General features: G+C 40.5%; 2 protein-coding genes across 2 annotated transcripts; both read right to left on the bottom strand.

The window, feature by feature from the left end:
• Positions 1-1430: 1430 nt before the first annotated feature.
• On the bottom strand, positions 1431-8331 carry sema4e (semaphorin 4e). Its single transcript, XM_030774665.1, has 14 exons — positions 8226-8331; positions 7693-7838; positions 7491-7553; positions 7154-7252; positions 6900-6999; positions 6529-6639; positions 6015-6160; positions 4287-4459; positions 3802-3958; positions 3290-3512; positions 2988-3103; positions 2525-2694; positions 2249-2301; positions 1431-2050 (listed from the first exon to the last, which is right to left on the bottom strand). Exons 1-14 carry the CDS (start codon positions 8329-8331, stop codon positions 1431-1433), a joined length of 2283 nt encoding a protein of 760 aa, XP_030630525.1.
• Positions 8332-12729: 4398 nt separating this feature from the next.
• Positions 12730-18991, bottom strand: stap2a (signal transducing adaptor family member 2a). Its single transcript, XM_030775908.1, has 11 exons — positions 18893-18991; positions 17263-17334; positions 16612-16731; positions 16253-16309; positions 15282-15433; positions 14640-14771; positions 14232-14301; positions 13779-13881; positions 13521-13616; positions 13177-13305; positions 12730-12785 (listed from the first exon to the last, which is right to left on the bottom strand). The coding sequence occupies exons 1-11, from the start codon at positions 18989-18991 to the stop codon at positions 12730-12732; spliced, it is 1086 nt and encodes a 361-aa protein (XP_030631768.1).
• Between the last annotated feature and the right edge of the window lie 1447 nt (positions 18992-20438).

Raw genomic sequence — 20438 nt, 5'->3', positions numbered from 1 at the left:
AAAGGTTGTTTCCTAAGTTGCTGTTTTGTTGCTTACTTTTAACACCATGTTACGTCCAGCCTAGGGGTAACTGAGCAGAACAGGAAAGTGACTCCCCTTTGCCATACTCCCAATCATGATCCGTGCTACGATGAATACAGTCCAAAAATGAAAAAGTGATTTGTTTAGAAAAAGGTGGTAGTGTTAGCGTCACTACAACTACCCCGACTGTTATAATGTGCACTATTTACAGTATATGCAACGAAAATATCAACCAGACAATATATACACAAATATCAAACATACACAGCGATGGCTTCAAACAAGCACGGTCAGGCTGGATTAGGAAAAGCAGAGGTATCAGGCATCAGGAACGGTGTCTTTTTAAAAGCAGCACCATCAGGCTGTAAACCAATCCCCAGGTGCCACCTGCAACTAAACACATTGAAAGAAACAGAGAAAACATACCGGGAAAAACACAAAAGGGGGGCGGGGAAGGGGGGGGGGGGGGGGTGGCAGCATCGCCTGCAGGCAGGGGGAGAAAAACAGCAGCACCCAAAACAGTAATACACACTAGAAAAACTGCGGCCAAAAACAATAACACACACTTTTGACTCAGGGTCATAACACACCAGTTGATGTGAGTAAAGGATAGCGCGACTCTCTTTTGACCACAATACAATCTGAGATATCACAACAGGGTTAGTTTTTATTTAAAAAAAAAAAAAAGTAGGGAAGAGACGTCAAAACATACAAAAAATACTGAAATCAGGCATCAAAAATCATTACTTTTACATTACATTATAACACAGAAAATCAGACACAGAGTGTAGCATCAGGCTCATTTTATGATCTTTTCCATGATATTGTTTGACTTTAAGTCATTGTTCAACTTGCTCCTCTTTCAAACAAGTTCATGCTTGTCCTTTGACATACTAGGAAAATCAGCCAGCCTGATCTTCTTGATTCACAGGTTTTGACAGCAGAAGTGTGAGAAGAACGATATCAGCCAACAGTATTAAGTTCGTGGTATTTCAGTGCAGTTTAGGGTTGCAGTTAGTCATCACAGCTAAGGCAACTGATTGGGCAATTAACATATTTTCACCTCGTGCTCTTTTCACTCAATAGTTACATTTTTATTTGCTTCATTTGTGTGTGGTATGTATGGAGAAAAACCTTGTTTGCTCACAAATATAAAAAACAGGTAAAAGTCCACTTTCGTCATTTGTAAATACAATATTTTAAAACATCAAGTCCATCGACGTACCACGGAGTATGAATTAGGCTGAAAACAATGTGGTCTGGTCAGGTCCAGATAAATTAGACGGCAATAAACAGTAAACAGTTTTTGCATTTCCAAACACTGATCCATGGCCTGTATGTGTTCTTCCTGGAAAGGTTCACGGAATTAAATCCTGAACCTGGAATAGACTGCAAAGTGTCCGAAGAACCTAAATCTCAGACTCATCGTCAATGTATCTTATGTCTAGAGGAGAATGGTTGATTGTCTTCTCCTCTGGATAGGACAACACAAGATCATCGACTTCATGGTTATTATTGCTGTTACTGTTCCCAGGCAGTGCCGTGACTTTTTCCTCCTGATTACAGAGAGGATCCAGTACAGAGGGAAACGCAGTCTGCCCAGAACCGGTGTCTTGTCTTACCTTGCTGCATCCAGGCAAGGAAATGTGTCCTTGGTACAGGTTCCAGACCACAAGAGCAACCAGCATCATTGACAGAAGGGCTACAAAGACCTTTAGTGTCACCAGTTCTCCTGAATTTCTTTGGTTCTGTGGCAGATGTCTGGATGCAGAACCTTGAACGCTCAGGTCATACATGGCATGTGTTAAATAATATGTTTTCTCCACAGACCGGCAGACGTAGTGGCCGGCGTCTGTGTCTGAAGCATTGAGGATCATTAGACCGTCATGGTGAATCTGTCTGCTTTTGGAGTTTGTAAGGACCTCTTCATTCACCTTCCACTCTGTCCGTGCCAGGTTTGATCCAGGTGGGCAGTGCAACTTCACATCACTTCCCAGAAAGAAGAGTGTCTTTACTGGCTTTGCACTTTCTGCAAATGTAGCAACACATAGCTTGTTCAGAGGGTGTCTTCCAGCAAACTGACTTAATTTTAATTAAAATGGAGAAATCTGGTTTAAATAGTATATGTATTTACATAGTAAATCAGAACAGACAGAATAAACTGGACTATATCTCTCCATGATGTCGATGTGAACTGTTCCTCTATTAAGTATCTAGTCTTACCAACCTGCAGGTGGACAGCGAGAGGCATCTCCTTTCATCAAACTTTGAATGATCTCACTACAAAGGAGAAAAAGTGTTAAACTAAATTTTATTCATTATCATCCATCCAGCCATGCATCCATCCATGCAACCAGCCACATTCATTCAGTTGGGTAAATTTCACTGACTCATTCAGCAAACTGAAACTGTATAATTATAATTTACTACCATCCATCCTCTCATCCATTCAGCCATCAAACTCACTGACACCAAAGTAAACTCTGCAGGATGGGGAGTGTACCTGGATCCATTTCTGTGTTTATCAAACAAATTAGCGCATTTGTTAATAGTGAGGTCCCAAACACAGTAGGGGTCTCTGGCAAGCACACAGTCCACACAGGAGGAGTAACGACTGCACACACTTAGTGGCATCTGCATGGCTCCCAAATTTGAGCCCACGTAGAGCTGACCCTGTGAAGACATCTCACAACACTCTACTCCTCTGCTACGACAACACAGCTCTGGCGAGTTCAGACACTAACTGAAATGAACTGAATTTCACTCTTTTAGATTTGACTAAAATAACTGATTTTTTTAAAATAAATTAAGTAGAATTTTTGGAAGGGAAGAAATTCATTTTGATATAATTGCTATGGTGAAGTTATGTGGCAAAACAACACAAACTAACAAATTAGTAATATACAATGATTTTGTATTTCAAATCATTGAAGATTGTGTTAAAGTTGGATAAAGCTTTGTGTTACCGTAGTGACTGAAAGGCGTAGAATGTTCACGGGCTCTGCCGGCTGAAAAACCTGTACTTCCTCAATTATAAACATCTCTCCCTCATAGTTAACTGCCTTCAGCACCGAGCCTGATTCTGAGGAAAAAACAAAAAGACATTTTTACATCTTATTCACGTTCGAGCAAGTCTTAAACATCAAACATTCTAATCACTTCACATGTTTTGATGAGAACATTGTAAATTGTTCAAAATAACACTAATCCATCCACAGATACATTAAGCTTATCCCAAACATTCATCTCAATCCCAATGTCTGTGTACCTGTGCCAATGAACATTACAATATGCCAATTTCTGTCCAAGGCAGTTACATTGGTCACCACTATGCGGGTGAATGCTGCTCCATTCTTTATCAGGACTGGACCATTGCGCAGTGGCTGAACTGCCTGGTCCATGAGTGGTCTGTCCTTGATAAACTGCAGGGTCTTATCTGGAAGGTCCAAAGATGTTTTGTACCCTTTGTCCCTTGCTTCAGGGTTAATGCACTTTGAGTGAGATTGAGAGAGCGAGAGAGAGAGAGAGAGAGAGAGAGAGAAAGAGAGAGAGAGAGAGAGAGAGAGAATCAGAGTGAGTGAGATATACCATCCCAGTCCCTATAACACCTAATTTATCTGTCTTACCCATCTTTCTATCTTTCTGTCGATCTATATGTCTGTCTATCTATCTATCTATCTATCTATCTATATAGACACACACACATACTCACAAACATGTAACTCCTATGCATTCATACAAAGAGCAATAACAAAGAGTAAAAACACTATTATAACTTACAGCCCCAGGACGAGGGTCAGGCAGATCTCCATTGTACATCACCCATTTCTCAAAAGAGGGCTGTACAGAGACTTTAGTCTTAAACTTCCCTTTGGTAAAAACATCTTGGATGTCCTTTATGCTGTACGCACACACAGCTGAATGTTGTGATGACTCCCTATGAAATGAGTCACACCATAATACATATACATGGTTAACAGCTGCCGTGGTGAATGTGCTGTTGTTAAATAGTTAATGCGGTTTAAGTGCTGTGTCACACAACATACTGTCTAACTCCATCGACTCTGAGTTAGTCTTTAAAATGAATTGCTACACTTGCACTGAAGAACATTGGAACAATCTGTTTTTTAATAAGTTTATAAGAATTATAACATCAGTTTCCTACCTAAAGAAACCATACTTAATAAGACATCAAACGTTATGACTAACAAGATCATTTTACCGGGACTAATGAGAAAAAAGTTTCATTCAGAGATTACACTCACAACTGGGAAGTGAAGACGGCATAGAACAAACACGATGACCAGTGTCCGTCACACAAACGGAAAACATCCTGCACAAGAAACGGCAAGCTGGCCTTGAGAACAGGGCAGTCCAAACGAGCCTTCATAAATGACGTCCATTTCCTCTGTAATGTCCGCAATCCCCCTTGATCCCCCTGTGGGAAATAGTATTCCAGGAAAAAAAGAGTCTAGTGTATGCTGTATTTACTTGATAGCTGAAATAGTTTTAGGGTTTCCTACTACTTTCCACTACATCTAACTACCTGACAGGTACAACTAGTCAAAAATCAGAAAGAGATTCTTTGAAATAGTTATTAAGGGAAATAACACAGAACATATATAGCTGCAAGCAGCAATGAGGGGGCCAAGCAGTTCAGCAGGGCAGAGTCACCATGGCAACTTGTTCTGATCATGTTTAAAACGTAGCTGTAACCACTGATATCAAATTTTGTGTCAGTCGACCAAAGATTAGGTGTGACTGACAGAAACACATCCAAAAACGTTGTTTTTGCTTATTGCAGTGCCCCCCAAAGCTGAAATGACACCAAATGTTTTGCACATCCTCAGGAAGGAGTCCTTAGTCGATATACCACGTTTGGTATCGATACATCAAAGCGTTGCTGAGATATGCCCTCGGTTCCTGCTTGGCGGCTTCGCTGCCGATTTTGTCCCGATTTTGGGACAAGTTGCCATGTCTCGGCCTTGGGACCTCCAACGGTATCACCAGACACGCGAATCAGTTATTTAAGGCAAACACATCAACAGTTCTTAGACAAAACACAATTTTGCTTGTTGTAGCACCCCCGTCGCTAACCGAGATATGACCTCGCTTCCTGTTTGACGACTTCGCCATCGAATACGATTGCAGAACAGGAAATGGCAACATGTCCAGACCTCAGGATCAAAAAAGGCATGACTGCAAATGAAAATCATGTCTTTAGACCAAGGATATGAAAAGTAATGAGCAAAAACATGTTTTTTCTTATTATAGCGCCCCAAAGTGGTATAATTTGGCAATTTGTTCTGGAATCCCTTGGGGCAGAGTTTTGAGTCAGTCCACCAAGTTTGGTGTCCATACATCAAAGCGTTGCTGAAATATGAGCTCACATCCATTTCTGCGACTTTGCCGCTGATATCGATTGGCTGTGACAGACAAACGCATTCAAAAATTAAAATCCATTAGATAACTTTTGTGAGGACTGGTCTGAACATCATCTATGCCAATTTTGGGGAAGATTGGACAAAATTTGTGGCTTGTGAAATTTTCTAAAAACTTTCTCATAAAATCTGGAAATTGACGGCATAGGGTGCGTTGAACTTGGCTTGATCCAAGGAATCCATTGATACGTTATTTTTGGAAATTGGTTCATAAGGTTAGGTGCATAAACACACCTCCAGCACTTGAAGCGCAGACATGAAACTTGGTGAAAAGAGTTAGGGGACTGTCCCCAATCAGTGTGCCATACACACCCTAGCCAGAGGAAGAAGAAGAAGAAGAAGAAGAAGAAGATGATGGAGAAAAGGTAGAAACACAATGGGTGCCTACACAGCTCTGCTGCTTGGCCCCCAATTAAAAGGCTAGAAAAGGTGTGATTTTAGCTTTGTACATAATTGTAATTCAATCAATACATCCCGTCATGGTTGAAAGGGCATTGTATGGGACAAGGCGTTTATAGAGTATAGAGCTCATTTGTCCTGTCAGTAGGTTACCTTGCACACACGAGCAACACGAGACACAGCCAGTCTGTTGAAGAAGTCATATTCCACAGCTGTCTCACTGAAGAACAGGTACACTTTATCATCATCATCATCCACTCCACCTTCAGCAATGTGGTCCATGTAGATGAAAGTTGGCTCTGAAATACAACCATCACTATTTCACACTGACATTTAAAATGAGTTCATCTGATAGCTAAAAGAACTCATAACACATTATCTCAGTGCTTTAGAACAATTCACAGCTGTTCATATTTTGTGGGTACTAGCTTGTTAATGTACAGATGAAATTCAAAATACTGTGGTTTTATTAAACTGAAAGCACTTTAACAAGATGAGGTAATTTTAGCCATTTATTGTTGAACACTTTCAATTGCTCTTAAAGCAGTCTCCTGACATGAAAAGAATGAGGGTGTCTCCAGTACTGTGTTAGACTGTATTTTGATGTGTTGTGTGGATACAGTCAGTTGTGTGCAGTGTTGTGTTGTGTTGTGAGTGGACGACCAACCATTGAGCCAGGAAGTGGTGAATTCTGTTCGGATTTGGTCCTCAGAGCTACGCATCACAACTGGCTCTGAGCCCAGGAAATTCATGGAAGTGGCAGAGAAGAGGTGTCCTTCTGTCATAACAGAGGAGACACAGTTTACCTCTACTATAAAATGTGTTTAAATTCTACAAACGTTAATATGTGTTTAAGACCATTAACTCTGTGTCAGTTTGTCTGCTATAAATAGAGTGCCTCAATGATTATCAAACCACTGGGCAGATTCTGGACATGTTGCAAAAAGTCTTACCCATTTGGTTCATATGAAAATTTAACTTTCTATAAATTTTATGAATCACAAATGTATCCAGTAGAATTACTGCTGTAATACTAACCAACAAATGCTGAGGCGTATCTCTGGAAAGGATCAAAGGGGCATTTTCCTTTCCCATCCTCTGCTATACCCTCACGGGTTAATGTCCCATTAGCATAAGTCTAAACAGATAGTTGACAGATTAACTATCATCATGGGAAACTCATTGTGATTAGAACAGCTGCTCAGTATGAACTGAATGAATAATACAGAGCAATAATTCTTGCATGACAGTCTAAGCATGCGTGATACACTTCTATGACAAAGAGATCTAACCAGGTGGTCGCAGGTGGGGTTGAAAGCATGTGTCCCACAGACATACATCTTCCCATCTTCCATCTTATGCAAGATCCTAATGTAGTTTTGACAGTCAACCTGGAAGGGCAGAGAGAGGAGTCATGATTCTGATGGTAAAGCTTTAATTAGACTGAGCTGAATAAAGGCTTGACATTGTATTCCCATATGATTCTGATGTCCTTTGGTGTGACATGCTGAACGTTTCAAAGTTTAGCGAAGCACAGCCGTGCTGTTTTATGTACCCTGAATGGAGAGCGTAAAAAACAAAAAAGGGATCTAATGGGAAGAACTGTTAACATGTATTTGATCAACTGACCTCAATATCTTTTCCTTTATATCCACATTCATCCTGCTGTTTATCTGGGACTTCCCACTTAACCTGAAAAAAGAAAAATAAAGTCAGCAGAGCTCATACACTACATCATGCAGGTGTTGAATTTCCTTTTACAAAAACAGAGATTATATCTTGAAATAATACGCAGTTTTTCTATAAGAGCACATAAATGTTGTTAACATACTTCTGCCAGTTTCTGAGTGATGTCCTTTAAGTCCAAGGCAAATACAGCCTCTCGTGCTCCCAGGATGAGCACGTTCAGGTCCTCTCTAAGTAACATGGTGGAGTAGTTCCATATGCCCTCCTCTCGGAACAACCTTCCATTGTTACCTAGCAACAAAAACAATGTTGTTGGGAATGCTTTTGAATAGATGGTGGAAGAGTGGACATCCAGGGCAGCTCTGAGTCAGCTGCAGAGCCCTACATAGTACCGATGTGAACTGGAGCCTTGTAAAAAGTTAACTGATACAATGGCATAGTACTCTAAAGGGGTGCCACACAGTAACAAGTTTGACTACCAAACTTATAATAACTGTGAAATAAAAATTTGCAAAGCAAATTTAGCAAATTTATATTCCAGTTGCATGCTACAGCAGACGACAGGTTTACGTTCATGAAAATCAGCTTATAATTCCAGAACTGATGTTGGATGCATGTACAAATTTTACATAGTGAGAATTGGAGATAGAGAGAGAATTTGGGAGAAGTACTTACTGCTGTAAGGGACCGTTTTACGGGGGACGCAGTCCAGTGAACAACCGTGGGTGTCCGTCGGTGTCAGAGACGAGAGGTAACAGAAACACAGGACAATGAGGAGAGACATGGCTCTTCCCCTAATGCCAGTTACAATACTATGAAACACTCCAACTCTCAGACACACAACCTGTTTTGGGCCTCAGTGTAAAAGACAAAAGCTTTGCCAGTTTCCTGGGCAGACCAATCCCTGCCCACTGGTGTGTTCAGGGGTGACTCTGTGCTGAGATATACAGCTCAGCCAGACTAACCGCCTCTTCAAAGACCCAGTATCTGTGTGAGGCCATCTGAGAGAGACAGAGAGAGTAAGAAAGCTAGAGGAGGAGAGAAAAAAAAGAAGGTCAAAGCTGGAGTCCTAATGGCAGTATTTCTGCCACCTCTATAGTGATGTAAATGTGAGATCAAGAAAGCTTTTCCGTAGGGTGCAGGCAGAGAGGCAGAGTTCCACCCCTTGCTCGTACAAGATGCAAGAAACTCAGTTTCTCAAAGTACATCCTTTACTGCACAACTTAACAAAGTTTTTTTTTATTTCATACAGTTGACAACCAGAGATTTCTTTAAAGATCATTAGACAACTTTAAGATCATTAGACAACTAAAATAATTCCCAGCATGGTAAATGAATCCATTTGGGAAAAAAATATATGGGGCCCACATAAACCCTAATGTACATAGCATCATTTTTATAGCAGTTATAAATAAGCATAAGGTTACATGTCATGATAAAGTCAGCAACAGGGATCTAACATTAGTTTGAAAAGAAAGACTGCTTATGAAGCTACAGGTCTTTTGTTCTGAAGCTATTTAGGATGAGTTCAGATGGCATATTGCAAGTGAAATGTGTGGGCCTTATCTTATAAAACACACAGTGGTGTCACTTCTGATCATTATGACACAATGTAGAACAGAAGGGCTTTGCACTGCCTCTTCGTCTCGCCAAGGAAAACCTCAAACCGCGTAAAGCTGAGCTTACGTACTTTGCATGCATTCAACATCAGTACATGTCATGCAATGCTGGAGAGGTACAACTGGTATTCAGTACTTAAAAAATACAGAGGATAATGGTGCAACTGACATTAAAAACTGAACAAACACGTGACAGTGAGGAGACTTTCAAATGAATTTTTCAACCATTCAGTATGCACATTCATGGGTAAGAAAACTGACCAAAAGGGGGTAATGACCTGGAAAATACGTTTCTGTCACTGTTGCCGTGACAATGGCAGTGTTCCAAAACTGCTCACTTTTGAATATGCTCATTGTCTTAGTTACTCTTTTCGACATTCAGGACAGTAAATCTGTTCTCCAAAACAGTATCGTAACGCTTGTTTATCTCATATCTAATATTCTTATTCGATAATTAGAATCATAATACGGGTAGCCTATATCAAACCAACAAGCGATGAAACAGCTGAGTCTGCCAGTCTCACCTGAGTCCGTTTCAGAAAGTTTTCCAAACGTTTGGCTGCTTTAAGCTGGATGGGCGTACTCCAACCCCTTCACTGGAGCCCTTCTCACCGAAAACACAGGTAAGGAGATAAGCTGAAGCACGTTAAAGAATGCAGCGTAGATAAGACAGCATAGTTTTCCCTCAGGTTAGACGTACAATAACAACCCTGCAGTTACAGAGTCATTGGCTTTCAAAATAGCCATCTGTTTGTCCATGGACTTCAAGAGGGAGCAGAGGACTTGTTGTCGCTGCACTTAGGTCCTGTAGAATAGAGAAAATAATGTTTTCTCCTATAGCGGTTGCAAGACGGACTCTACAGCGTAGAAATTTTCAGTGGAAATAGTGCACACACTGACTTACCAGGAAACTGACTCCAAAATTCATTCCACGACAAGTGATTAATATACACACACACACACACGGACACGCACACGCAAAAGCACACGCACACACACTCTGTGAGGTTTACACAGTAATTTAATTCGGTTTTTTGGTGATTCCCCTTCAGTTAAATATTCACCACAGTCTCAGTATAACGTAAAACACAATACATACCACAACTTTCAGAGGCGTCAAATGGGGATTAGTAACGTACTTTTCGAAAGATCACTCTCAGTTCTCTGTTTCAGTGTTCAGTGCCTCCGTGCTGTTCCTTATGCAAACCAAAACCAAGGTGCACGAAACCTCACGCAAGCAGAGATGGGGCTGTTCTGACATCCCATATTCCCTATAGGCGGAGCTGAGTGGAAACCAAGGTGTACGTTGTACTGTAAGAGTTCAGCTGCTCTGATCCCGCCGCGCGGACTAAACGAGATAGGGCAGTCCAGAGCCGTTCTCAACGGCTCTGGGGCAGTCCTGTGTTTTATACTGCACTCCCTGAGAGACCGGTCAACCCAGCACGTTCAGACACAGACTTTTCGTAAGCGGGCATGTCGTTATAGAGAAATCCCGAGACAGGAACACGGAACTCAGGCTGTCCCTTCCTTTCTCAAACCGTAAACTCTTCGATTTTTTTAGCCCAAGATCGTTGTTAGTTTTGTTTATATTAAAGAGTCAAGAACTGAGAAACTTCGATTCAAAGGAACGGATAGCTAATGTTATGGTTTTAAAAATAAAAACGACGTATTATGATGTTTCTACTTTCATTGTGTTTCCACAGCTGTTAACAAATGTTCGTGTTGTAGTGTTGCAGCGGTGGTTTTAATAGAGTGTGATAGATGTGTATTTTGTTTATTTATTTGTTTGCTTATTTATTTTTCAGACCAATCATCATTTGGGAGATGTTAAATGTAAATCTTGATGAAACTGTAGTGGGTGGCGTGCAAAGTAAATAAAAGGGTTGATTTACCAGACTATATGTACTCACAATTTACACTGAAATGAATATAAGGACAACGGAGCAAAAAATTCAAAATATTTTACATTGTCTTTCTTTGTGTTCTTAGGCTTTATAACTTGCTCTTGCATGAGAAAGCCCGACTGTTTCAACCCAGGCTCACCATGTCGCAGGAAAACCACAGTAACCCAGCTATCGATTACTGTGCTCTAATTGGCTGTGCAGTTCAAGTAAAAACGATCAGAAACACGAAGACATGCAAGAACTTTAAAGTAAATGTTCTCTCTTGTTATTATACCAAGAGCTACTTTGAAACTTAATTTTGCTTTGTAGATCGAGATTACCTTTCACAAAGTTACTTTTGCACTGTGTTTGCGATTTTTAAGTACTAATTTCTTTGAAGCTCACTTGTCCATCTCCAATCGTTCTCAAAATGAAGGGAATGCTTTAGAGAGGCATCTATGGTTACGAATAACTGGCATCTTTTTTACTCACACATACACTAATCAGTTTAGTTTTCTTACATGCTAAAGAGCCAAATTTACTCCAGGAGTAGTCTAAATTGTCTATGCCCATCTTTTAGTACAAATTTCTCTCAAATCTCATTAGACAGAACTAAACATAAGTAACATCACAGTGTTAGTTTGGTCTCAACCATTGCTTTAATGCTATGTTCACTCACAATTCAATATCATCAATATAGTGATAACTGCATGTGGGACTGTGTAAGAAGCATCAGAAGAAGATGTTGATCCAAAAGAAAGTGTTTAATTTTAATAAATAGGGAAATATAAATAACACTGAACTCTCACACAAACAGGGGACAAAGATGCTTAGAAAATAACAATTTGACATGCACTCATAACATAATGCAGAGAGAACAAACCACAGTCTAGGACATGGTCAGCCTGACACTCAGTGGAACCAGTATGCATGTATGCACCCACACAGAAACACATAAACTGACATTTTTTTCCCCCCAACAAATCTTAAAACCATGAGATTTGACTTTCTGCAAAAGTCAGTAGGTCTGAGTTAGTGATAGGATCCTTTCTGTGTTTGATTCAAATACACAAGATACTTTACAGAACCAAAGAGTGAAACAGTATTCTCTGTTCAGTCCATAATCTCTGAAACTATTTGTCAGAAAGAGCTGTAGATTTTTTTTTTTTTTACAGTATTGTTAAAATTGACAGTTCAGAGTTTTATTGAATCACAGCTGAATCATAGTCAGTTACTTAGTATAGGACCAGTCTTCTGAGCTTGCAAGTCTTGGGTTTTTCATTGATTCTATCAGATGAATACCAGCAGACAGCTGGCATGTTCATATTACCACATGGTTAACAGAGACATTGGATCGTTTGGGTTCAGAGCACCGCTTTCCACCTTGGAGTATCCAAACCCAAGGCAAGTTGTTTGACCACATTCAGGCAGTGCAACTCTGCCCCCCGTTTTGCGTTGCAAAGTTCATCTCCTGTGGCCATGAAGCAGGCACAGTCAAAGGGGCTTAGAATGTTGATGAGAAGGTCTCTAGGCAACAAACCGGGTGACCTCAGACTGCAATATGGTAAAAGGCACTGGCAGGTACTGGCAGCCAGGTGGCAGCACCATGCAGTCGACTATCTGGCTCATGCAGCCAGAGGGCAGCACAGCACCACTGTTTTCTTCAGCAGGTTGAGCATGTCACTCTTGACTGGTTCGTCTCTTCTCCAGCTTCATTTTAAGCTCTTCTGTGAAGGCTGCTGGGGAAGCAGTAGAACAATACAGGGTACTTTATTTGTGTATGTGTTTGTGCGTGCATTTTTTTTTCAGAGAACTTCTGACTAGTCATTGTGAATAAATCTTCTCTTAGCTCTGGCACCTTTTTGCCCATTAGCTAGCCCCTAACAGAAGTCCCTTTGTGCTGCTTTCACAAACATTCTGTGTGTGTATGTGTGTGAGAAAGGGAGGAACAGACAGAGAAAGAGAGAGAGAGAGAGAGAGAGAGAGAGAGAGAAAGTGAGAGAATGAGGAAGAGAGAGAGAGAGAGCTATAGACATTCAAATCTATCCAAACAAAAATGTATTTCATTTCTAATCCATCTAGTAAGGAAGATAACAGAGCTGTGTGCATTGTGTGTGAGGCACTTACTCTGTGTGAGGGGGGAGGGGCATAGTACGAGGCGTCTCATTGGACTTGATGGTGTGTCTGTGGAGGAGAACGAGCGGTGCGAAGGGCTGGGAGATTTTGTCTGGGATCTCAGACTACTCTTCTCTGTGGCTTCAAGTAAAATATAAACGAACCATTCAATAAAGAGCAGTTTGAGAAACATGAATCATACCGAATCATGCTGATAGTCAGAGTGAGTGCAGACCATGGACAATCAAAAACAGTACGCACAAACAGTGATTCACAGTCATACACATTAGGTCTTTGCTCATCAGACGTAAATGTATGTATCTGTTTACCTCCAGTAAGGACTGAAAAGACTGTACCTTGTTTGGGAGGGAGCGCAGGTGCTCTAGCAAAAGAGCCTGAGGGAGCGCAGTGTAGAGTCCTTTCCCCGTTTTCATCATTGGACGTAACAAATGCTGCAATGGAAAATGAATTGGAGAAGTTTTAAAGGAAAACTGAACACAGTGTTCAGTGTATGAGAATATCTTCGCAAGATTAGCGCTTGAAGGTGTGTAGAGATGTTTAAGAGCAGTGAGTGTGTGTGAGTGTGTGTGTGTGTGTGTATAAGTGGGGCGTACTGATGTTTTCCTCATAAGGTTCCTCCAGTAGAAAGGGCTGTAGAGTTCCAGCAGTCTTCTCTACCAAAGCATTGATGACATCATAGAGTGTAGCACAAGGAATCTAATAAACAAGGGTAGAGGTTTCGGTAAGGCAGGCATTGCAAGTATTCATCAAAGTAAAAAAAAAATATATATATACAGGATGCATCTCAAGTACTTATAATTTGTTCACAGTACAATTTAACTGTAGGAAAGGATGGACATTTTGTAAGAATATATTTTAAAAGCCTGTTACTGACAAAATGATACAACAGAAACTGATCATATCAGGGAATCCTTTATAACCACAGAATTAAAAACTACTTAAACTAAGCTATATTCAGACTGGTATCACGATGGAGTATGTATGTGTGTTTGTGTATTTGTCTATTCGTGTGTGTGTGTGTCCATAGTGAAAACAAAAGTACATACTGGGTTTTCCACATCAATGACATAGCCACCCTGCGGCTTTTGAGATACCCGATAGTGTCTAAACACCGACCTGAAAGACAAGGAAATAAAATAAAATAGATAAATAGACTGACAGACAGACAGACAGATAGATAGATAGATAGATAGATAGATAGATAGATAGATAGATAGATAGATAGATAGATAGATAGATAGATAGATATTTGGACAGATGGTATAGCTGAGAGTGTAATAGGTCTACAGGTAAAACATGTATGTAAAAACAGCTCCCATTGACTTTTGTTTTGTGTGTGCGTAAAAACAGGGACCAAGTAAGACAGATTTTAGCAGGAGGGGGAGGGAGAGAGAGAGAAAGGGAAAGCAGAAAGACAGAGAGAGAGAGAGAGAGAGAGAGAGAGAAGTTTTTACCCATTCAGGTCTTGGCGTGTAGTGACTGCCAGAGATGTTCCATCTCTGCCTGGTCTGAGAAGCATGTTCCCACAGTCTGGATGTCTCTCCAGTAGGACCTCTGCCTCAGTGCGTGAAACAGGCCGAAAACAACTGTTCCCACACCACACACACACATGCACACGCACGCATGCACACGCACGCACGCACACACACACACACACACATACACACACACACACAAACACACACACACACACACACACACACAGACAGGTATACACATGGTAGGAATTCAACATGAACTTTCATTTACGTGTATGGCGTAACAAAGGTGGAAAAGTACCACACTTTGTTACAACTTTGTTACTAGTGTGTTGTTAACCAGTACTTTAACATCCTAATCTACATCCGGCTTCCTCTTTTTTCTGTGACAAGCCCTGCTTTTCAGAGAGTGGTGTTTACACTGCAACAGTTTGTATAAACATTAATGTTCTGTAAACCATATTCACTTAGTGTCACAGTAAAAGTCCCACATTCAAAACATTTCACGCCATTGTGAGTTATTACGAAATCATGATACAGCTATTTCTGACTGGAAGGCCAAAACATTTATGGTATTTATGCTATACACTTCCCCATTAGATGGAAAAGAGCACTCACGCAGGTATTTCCCCCACCAGAGGGAGGGAGAGAGGAGAAGAAGGAGCTTTGGAGAGGGAACGTGTTTTTCTTCTCATCTTTTCTTTATCCACCACTTCCTTTAGCATGTGTAACTGCCCAGGGAGCAGCGCAAGTGAACTGGGAACAGAGAGCTAAGGAAAGAGAGCAGGAGACACGACAAACATCCCAATTTTATCATTTCATCAGCCCGATAAAATCAGTGATAATATTACATGATTGTACTGTTTCTGGAGAAGCCATTTTATGATTTCAGACACCAGTGCTTTGATGGGAAAGTTTCATAAAAAGTTGCACCCGGTTTGTTTCTTATCAAGCTATCTTAAGGACATACCTTTCACAATAAAATTCTTATCGGAGGACCAAGAATGTGACTCATGCATCTTTTGGATAATTTTTAATCAAAAAGTTTGTGAATTACTTGTATCTCATTAAATTATTTATTCCTTATCACTCAGAGTGACACAAAGTGAGAGCAATAAAAATCACAAATCTGAAAACTAATATGCCTTTGCTGACCTCAGTGGAATTATTGACACATTATTACTCACTCTCTCACTCACTCACTATCTAAGCCGCTTATCCTGATTAGGGTCGGGGGGGGGGAGAGGAGTAGCTGGAGCCTATCCCAGCGCTGGGCAGACACACAGACAACAAACACACTCACACACACATTCATACCTAGGGGCAATTTAGTGTTTCCAATTCACCTAACCTGCATGTCTTTGGACTGTGGAAGAAAACCAGAGCTCCTAGAGGAAACCAACACAGACACGGGGAGAACATGCAAACTCCACACAGAAAGGACCCTGGCCGCCCAGCTGGGAATCGAACGCGGGACCTTCTTGCTGTGAGGTGACAGCGCTACCCACCACACCACCATGCCGCCCACACATTACGACACATTAGATATTTCATTGTTGATGGAAAATGTGACTTCATGCAGTACTTACATCCACTACAGAGTAGAGAAAGCCTTTCCACAGCTCACGAGACTCCAGATTAGGAGCCTGTGCCATTGGAGAGAGAGAGAGAGAGAGAGAGAGATGGTTTTCTGAACAAAAAAGGTGACAACAGGGGATTTTTTTTTCTGTCTAAGTAGAGAATGGGATCAGAGCAGTGTTTGTTTGAACCTGACCACATCACGTGACACGCTCTCTCACTCTCTCACCACATCAAATCCACCAGTGTGTATCTCAAACAACCTTGTAGCATCACAGTACAACACTACTAAACCACAGCTATTGAGGACTAGGAGCTTGAAGGTGTGAGTTATGGAGATTTTATGTTTGTGTTTGTGGGTTATGCTCACAGTGAGTTTGATCTCTCCATCTTTCATGCGTAGATTCAGCCTGGCTGCCTCCAGGTTCCTGTCCCGACTGCAGTCGTCACTCAGGGACACAAAACCACTCAGGTCCAGCTTCTCTACATACTGCCCAAATGTCAATATATGCATAGGCATAAATTCAAACACAATAAAATATAAAATGCAAAGTTACCTCATATAGACAGGGATCCTAGGCTTTTTAAGAGATTGTTTTCCAGGACGTTCCATGCATACTCACACACGTGTGCATGTACACGGGTCCTCACATTCACACCGTATGTTTATGTGGTTTATTTCGTTTTAATATATAAAAATATTATATGAGAGCCACACTGGTCAGCTTGTGCCACCGTAGCCTCGCTGACCTCTGAACGCTTAGTGCCGTGTTTTAAATTGATCACGTTTTGTGGTGCCGAGCAAAATCTTTATAGAAACAACTATCTTTATTTTGTATGTTTAGTAATCTTCAAATGTTTCTTAGAGCATTTTCCTGAAATTCCAGGGGTCTGTTCATTTCAAGGTTTCCCAGGATATGTGGATCCCCTGATAGAGATAGTGAATGGCACATGAGTATTTTAATGGTAACTTTAAAACTATGTCTTAATATAATATATACTATAAAGACCTAGCACTTACCTCAGTGTCCTTGGCATTGTTGAAAAAATATAGAGTGTTTCCACACAGACAAGTCCAAAATCTCCGCCACACCTATAAGGAAATTGGCAGAAAATTAAATGCATATCTTTTTGATAAATTGCTGATAAAGATCTTACTTGTAAACACACGTGAGCATGTTTTTGTTCTCCGTCACTGAGCATAATAATATTCTAACTGTACTCATTAACAGATGCTGAAAGTATTGGAAAAGTTTGAAAAGTTGAAAATCTGAAAGCATTGTAAAACAGCGTTCAAAGCCATATGTTAAAATTTTACTCACTTTTATCTGTGTTTTTATTCAAGTTTCTATAGACGATAATAATGGGGGTTTTTTTTTATAACACATTTATGTCCCCTTGTGCAGCACCACTGACCACTGTTTTAGTTTCAGATGAAACTAAAGTGAATTTCAGACGGATAGAATCAAGAAGAGAAAACAAATGGTAGCAATTCCACCACAAAATACTGTTTCTAATGGAAACCCAATTCTCTTTATAGCCTAGCCTAATCCTTGGTTCATTGGCAGTTTACAATCCCCAGGGGCAAGGAGCACAAGGCGCCCTGATACACAGCTGTCCACAATCGGTATCCTTGCCAAAACCCTTTACTCTCTGCACCTGAACCCTCGAGTCCTCCGGCAAATACCCTTTCTCCTTTCTATGCTTATGTGCTCCTCTTTGTTCGGCATTTCCCCAATTATATTTTAGCCTTATACGCAGCTGGGGTTTGATGTGACACATCACCCAGTCATCATAAATCACGGCACATGCAATAGATAACAGAAACGAAATGAATATTTAATCTGACACGTGGATGGAATAAATCCACATTTTTAAAGCGAAAGTAGGAATATGTATGAAAACGTGTATACAAATATGAGCAAGCCACAAATGATGATTATGCTACTGCAATAGGCTAACATTATAGTATCTGTCTGGATTTATAGTGTCGGTTTACGAATGAAAGCTGTACAACCTTTCTGCAGATGTCAGATAATCCACAATACAATGCAAGTGTATCGGATCCGATACGATTAGCAAAACAAAAATAGAAATGTAATTGAAGTGACTGGTAGATAAACGAATACGAAGTTTTTGTAACATTTCAATCTTGGGATTTCACAGTATACACGATCCGCAATAAGGTGTGTCCGTTACAACTGCGGACCTAATAGTCAGCCTTGTGTTCATGGAGTCTGCCAAACTACTCATGTTTACGAATTTTAGCAGTCTTAAAATAGTTCGTTTATGCTGAAAAAACAGTCGGTCTGTATTAGGTATTGTAATTACCGTAACTGACACTAGTAATCACCCTGTCAATCGCGTTTCAAAAGCGTGCCCTGAGAGTGGACTGAATGTTTCCAAAACAGTTGTTCACTGCAACAAACATGCATTTTTCAGCAGTGGTTCGACTACCGTATACTCATAAGAGAACTGAAGACGACGCAACAAGACAGCTGTCATGATTCCCCAACCTCGCCCAATCATACAATAAATACTTCAGACATGTGAATTGGAACTGAGCTCGTACACCAGTTCGCTCCTCTACACAGAGCGGGTCGTGGACAGAAGCGTGGGAAAATGTGAAGCCAAATAAAGCATTTTAATACCTTCTCTGTCGGTCCTCTTTTTTCGAGATATCCCTCGTAATAGCACGGGGGTAGTTGTCCCCTCGATCCGGTCCGCTGTTTGACTGATGCCGTCGCCATGAGTGTAACCAGCTCAGTACTGGCAGCCAGGACAAAGAGGCACTACAGTGATTGGGGAAATGACACGCCTTCCTCTGATGAGAAATCACTGTGGATATCCGTGTATAGTCTTCTGCCACCATGCACACTGTACCCTACCCAGCTCCAGTGAGGGAAATGGGGCAGACTTTCTCTCATTATGCCTGGAAAGCATTTATGGCCAGGGATATAATACCGATTCATTTTAGTAATGTAGTCGTTAACTGTGAGAGCGAAGGGACTTTAAATTAAAGTGAATACAGACATAATAAACCGTGGCTTTTTTCCTTGCCATTTCTGCTGTTCCTTTTTTCTGATTTGGTTGTAGGCAAGTATAAAACATGGCAACACTGATAGCTCATGCGGTTTCTGAGTTGCATTTAATCATTTTTATAAGTCTGAAGGCACATGGTGACTCTCGTGTACAAAAATAGAGAGATTGGCAGTAGGAGACTAAACAAGATATGTCAGGGCTACTCTGTTCATATTCAAATGAGATCAAACTATATGTAGTGCTCTCTTGGTTCAGTTGTTTAATGACAGAGAACATTAACAATCACAAGAAAATATTTCATTTATTTAATCATATTTATTTAGTCAGAACTGTTCGATACTATTTCACACAATTCACAAATTTACAAAAAAAAAAAAAAAGGTATTAAACCACATATAGAAAGTCAGTGTTTTTCAATAATGGCATTTTCCATCATGATTTTGCATAGTAAAAGAAAATTTGTTAAAGAGGACAATATATTTGACCACCACACTGAGAGCTCATTTTAGAGCAAACATGTATTGTCCATGGGCCAGTTTGGGTGTACTTATGGGTAATTCAACTCCATTTAAGATGACAAATTGACATGAAGACATTTAAGTGTTTATTCATGTTCTTGGGAAGTGTGTGAAATCGATGTTATCTTGTTTTTAGAAATAGCAGGGACATTTTTAAGGCTATTTAGATGAACTAGATTAAAATCAGTGAAACTGAATGACATCAAAGCACGTAAATATACCTCCTCAGGCAGACAGTTTGGGTTGCAAAAAGAACAACAGGGGGGAAAAAGAGCCCAGTTTTCCCTTTACCTATATATTTAAGTCATAAGATAAAGCTAAGGTTCTCTTTAATTCAGGTTAAATAACCAACACAGACAAAACTTTAAACAGAACTCACTATTTTACATGAGAAGTAATACAACAGACAGGTAAACATTTTCTTTGAATGAGTGAGTCCTACAGATATCATTTAAAAGTAGGCCTGTGGTATTACCCAATACATACACTTAGCATTCTACGAGAAGAAACAGAACAGGCCCAGGACTAGAGATTAAGGTCTCCCCCCACATTCTCCAAGGAGAGAAAACAAAGGAGGGGAGAAAATATAACCACAGAGAAATTAAAGAAAGAGGTGGCCAGACTATGAGCAAGGCTT

This window comes from Chanos chanos, chromosome 5, assembly GCF_902362185.1.
Source record: "Chanos chanos chromosome 5, fChaCha1.1, whole genome shotgun sequence".
NCBI classification, from domain to species: Eukaryota; Metazoa; Chordata; class Actinopteri; order Gonorynchiformes; family Chanidae; genus Chanos; species Chanos chanos.
The sequence above is the reverse complement of the archived record's forward strand: the minus strand, read 5'-3'. Positions and strand labels throughout refer to the sequence as shown.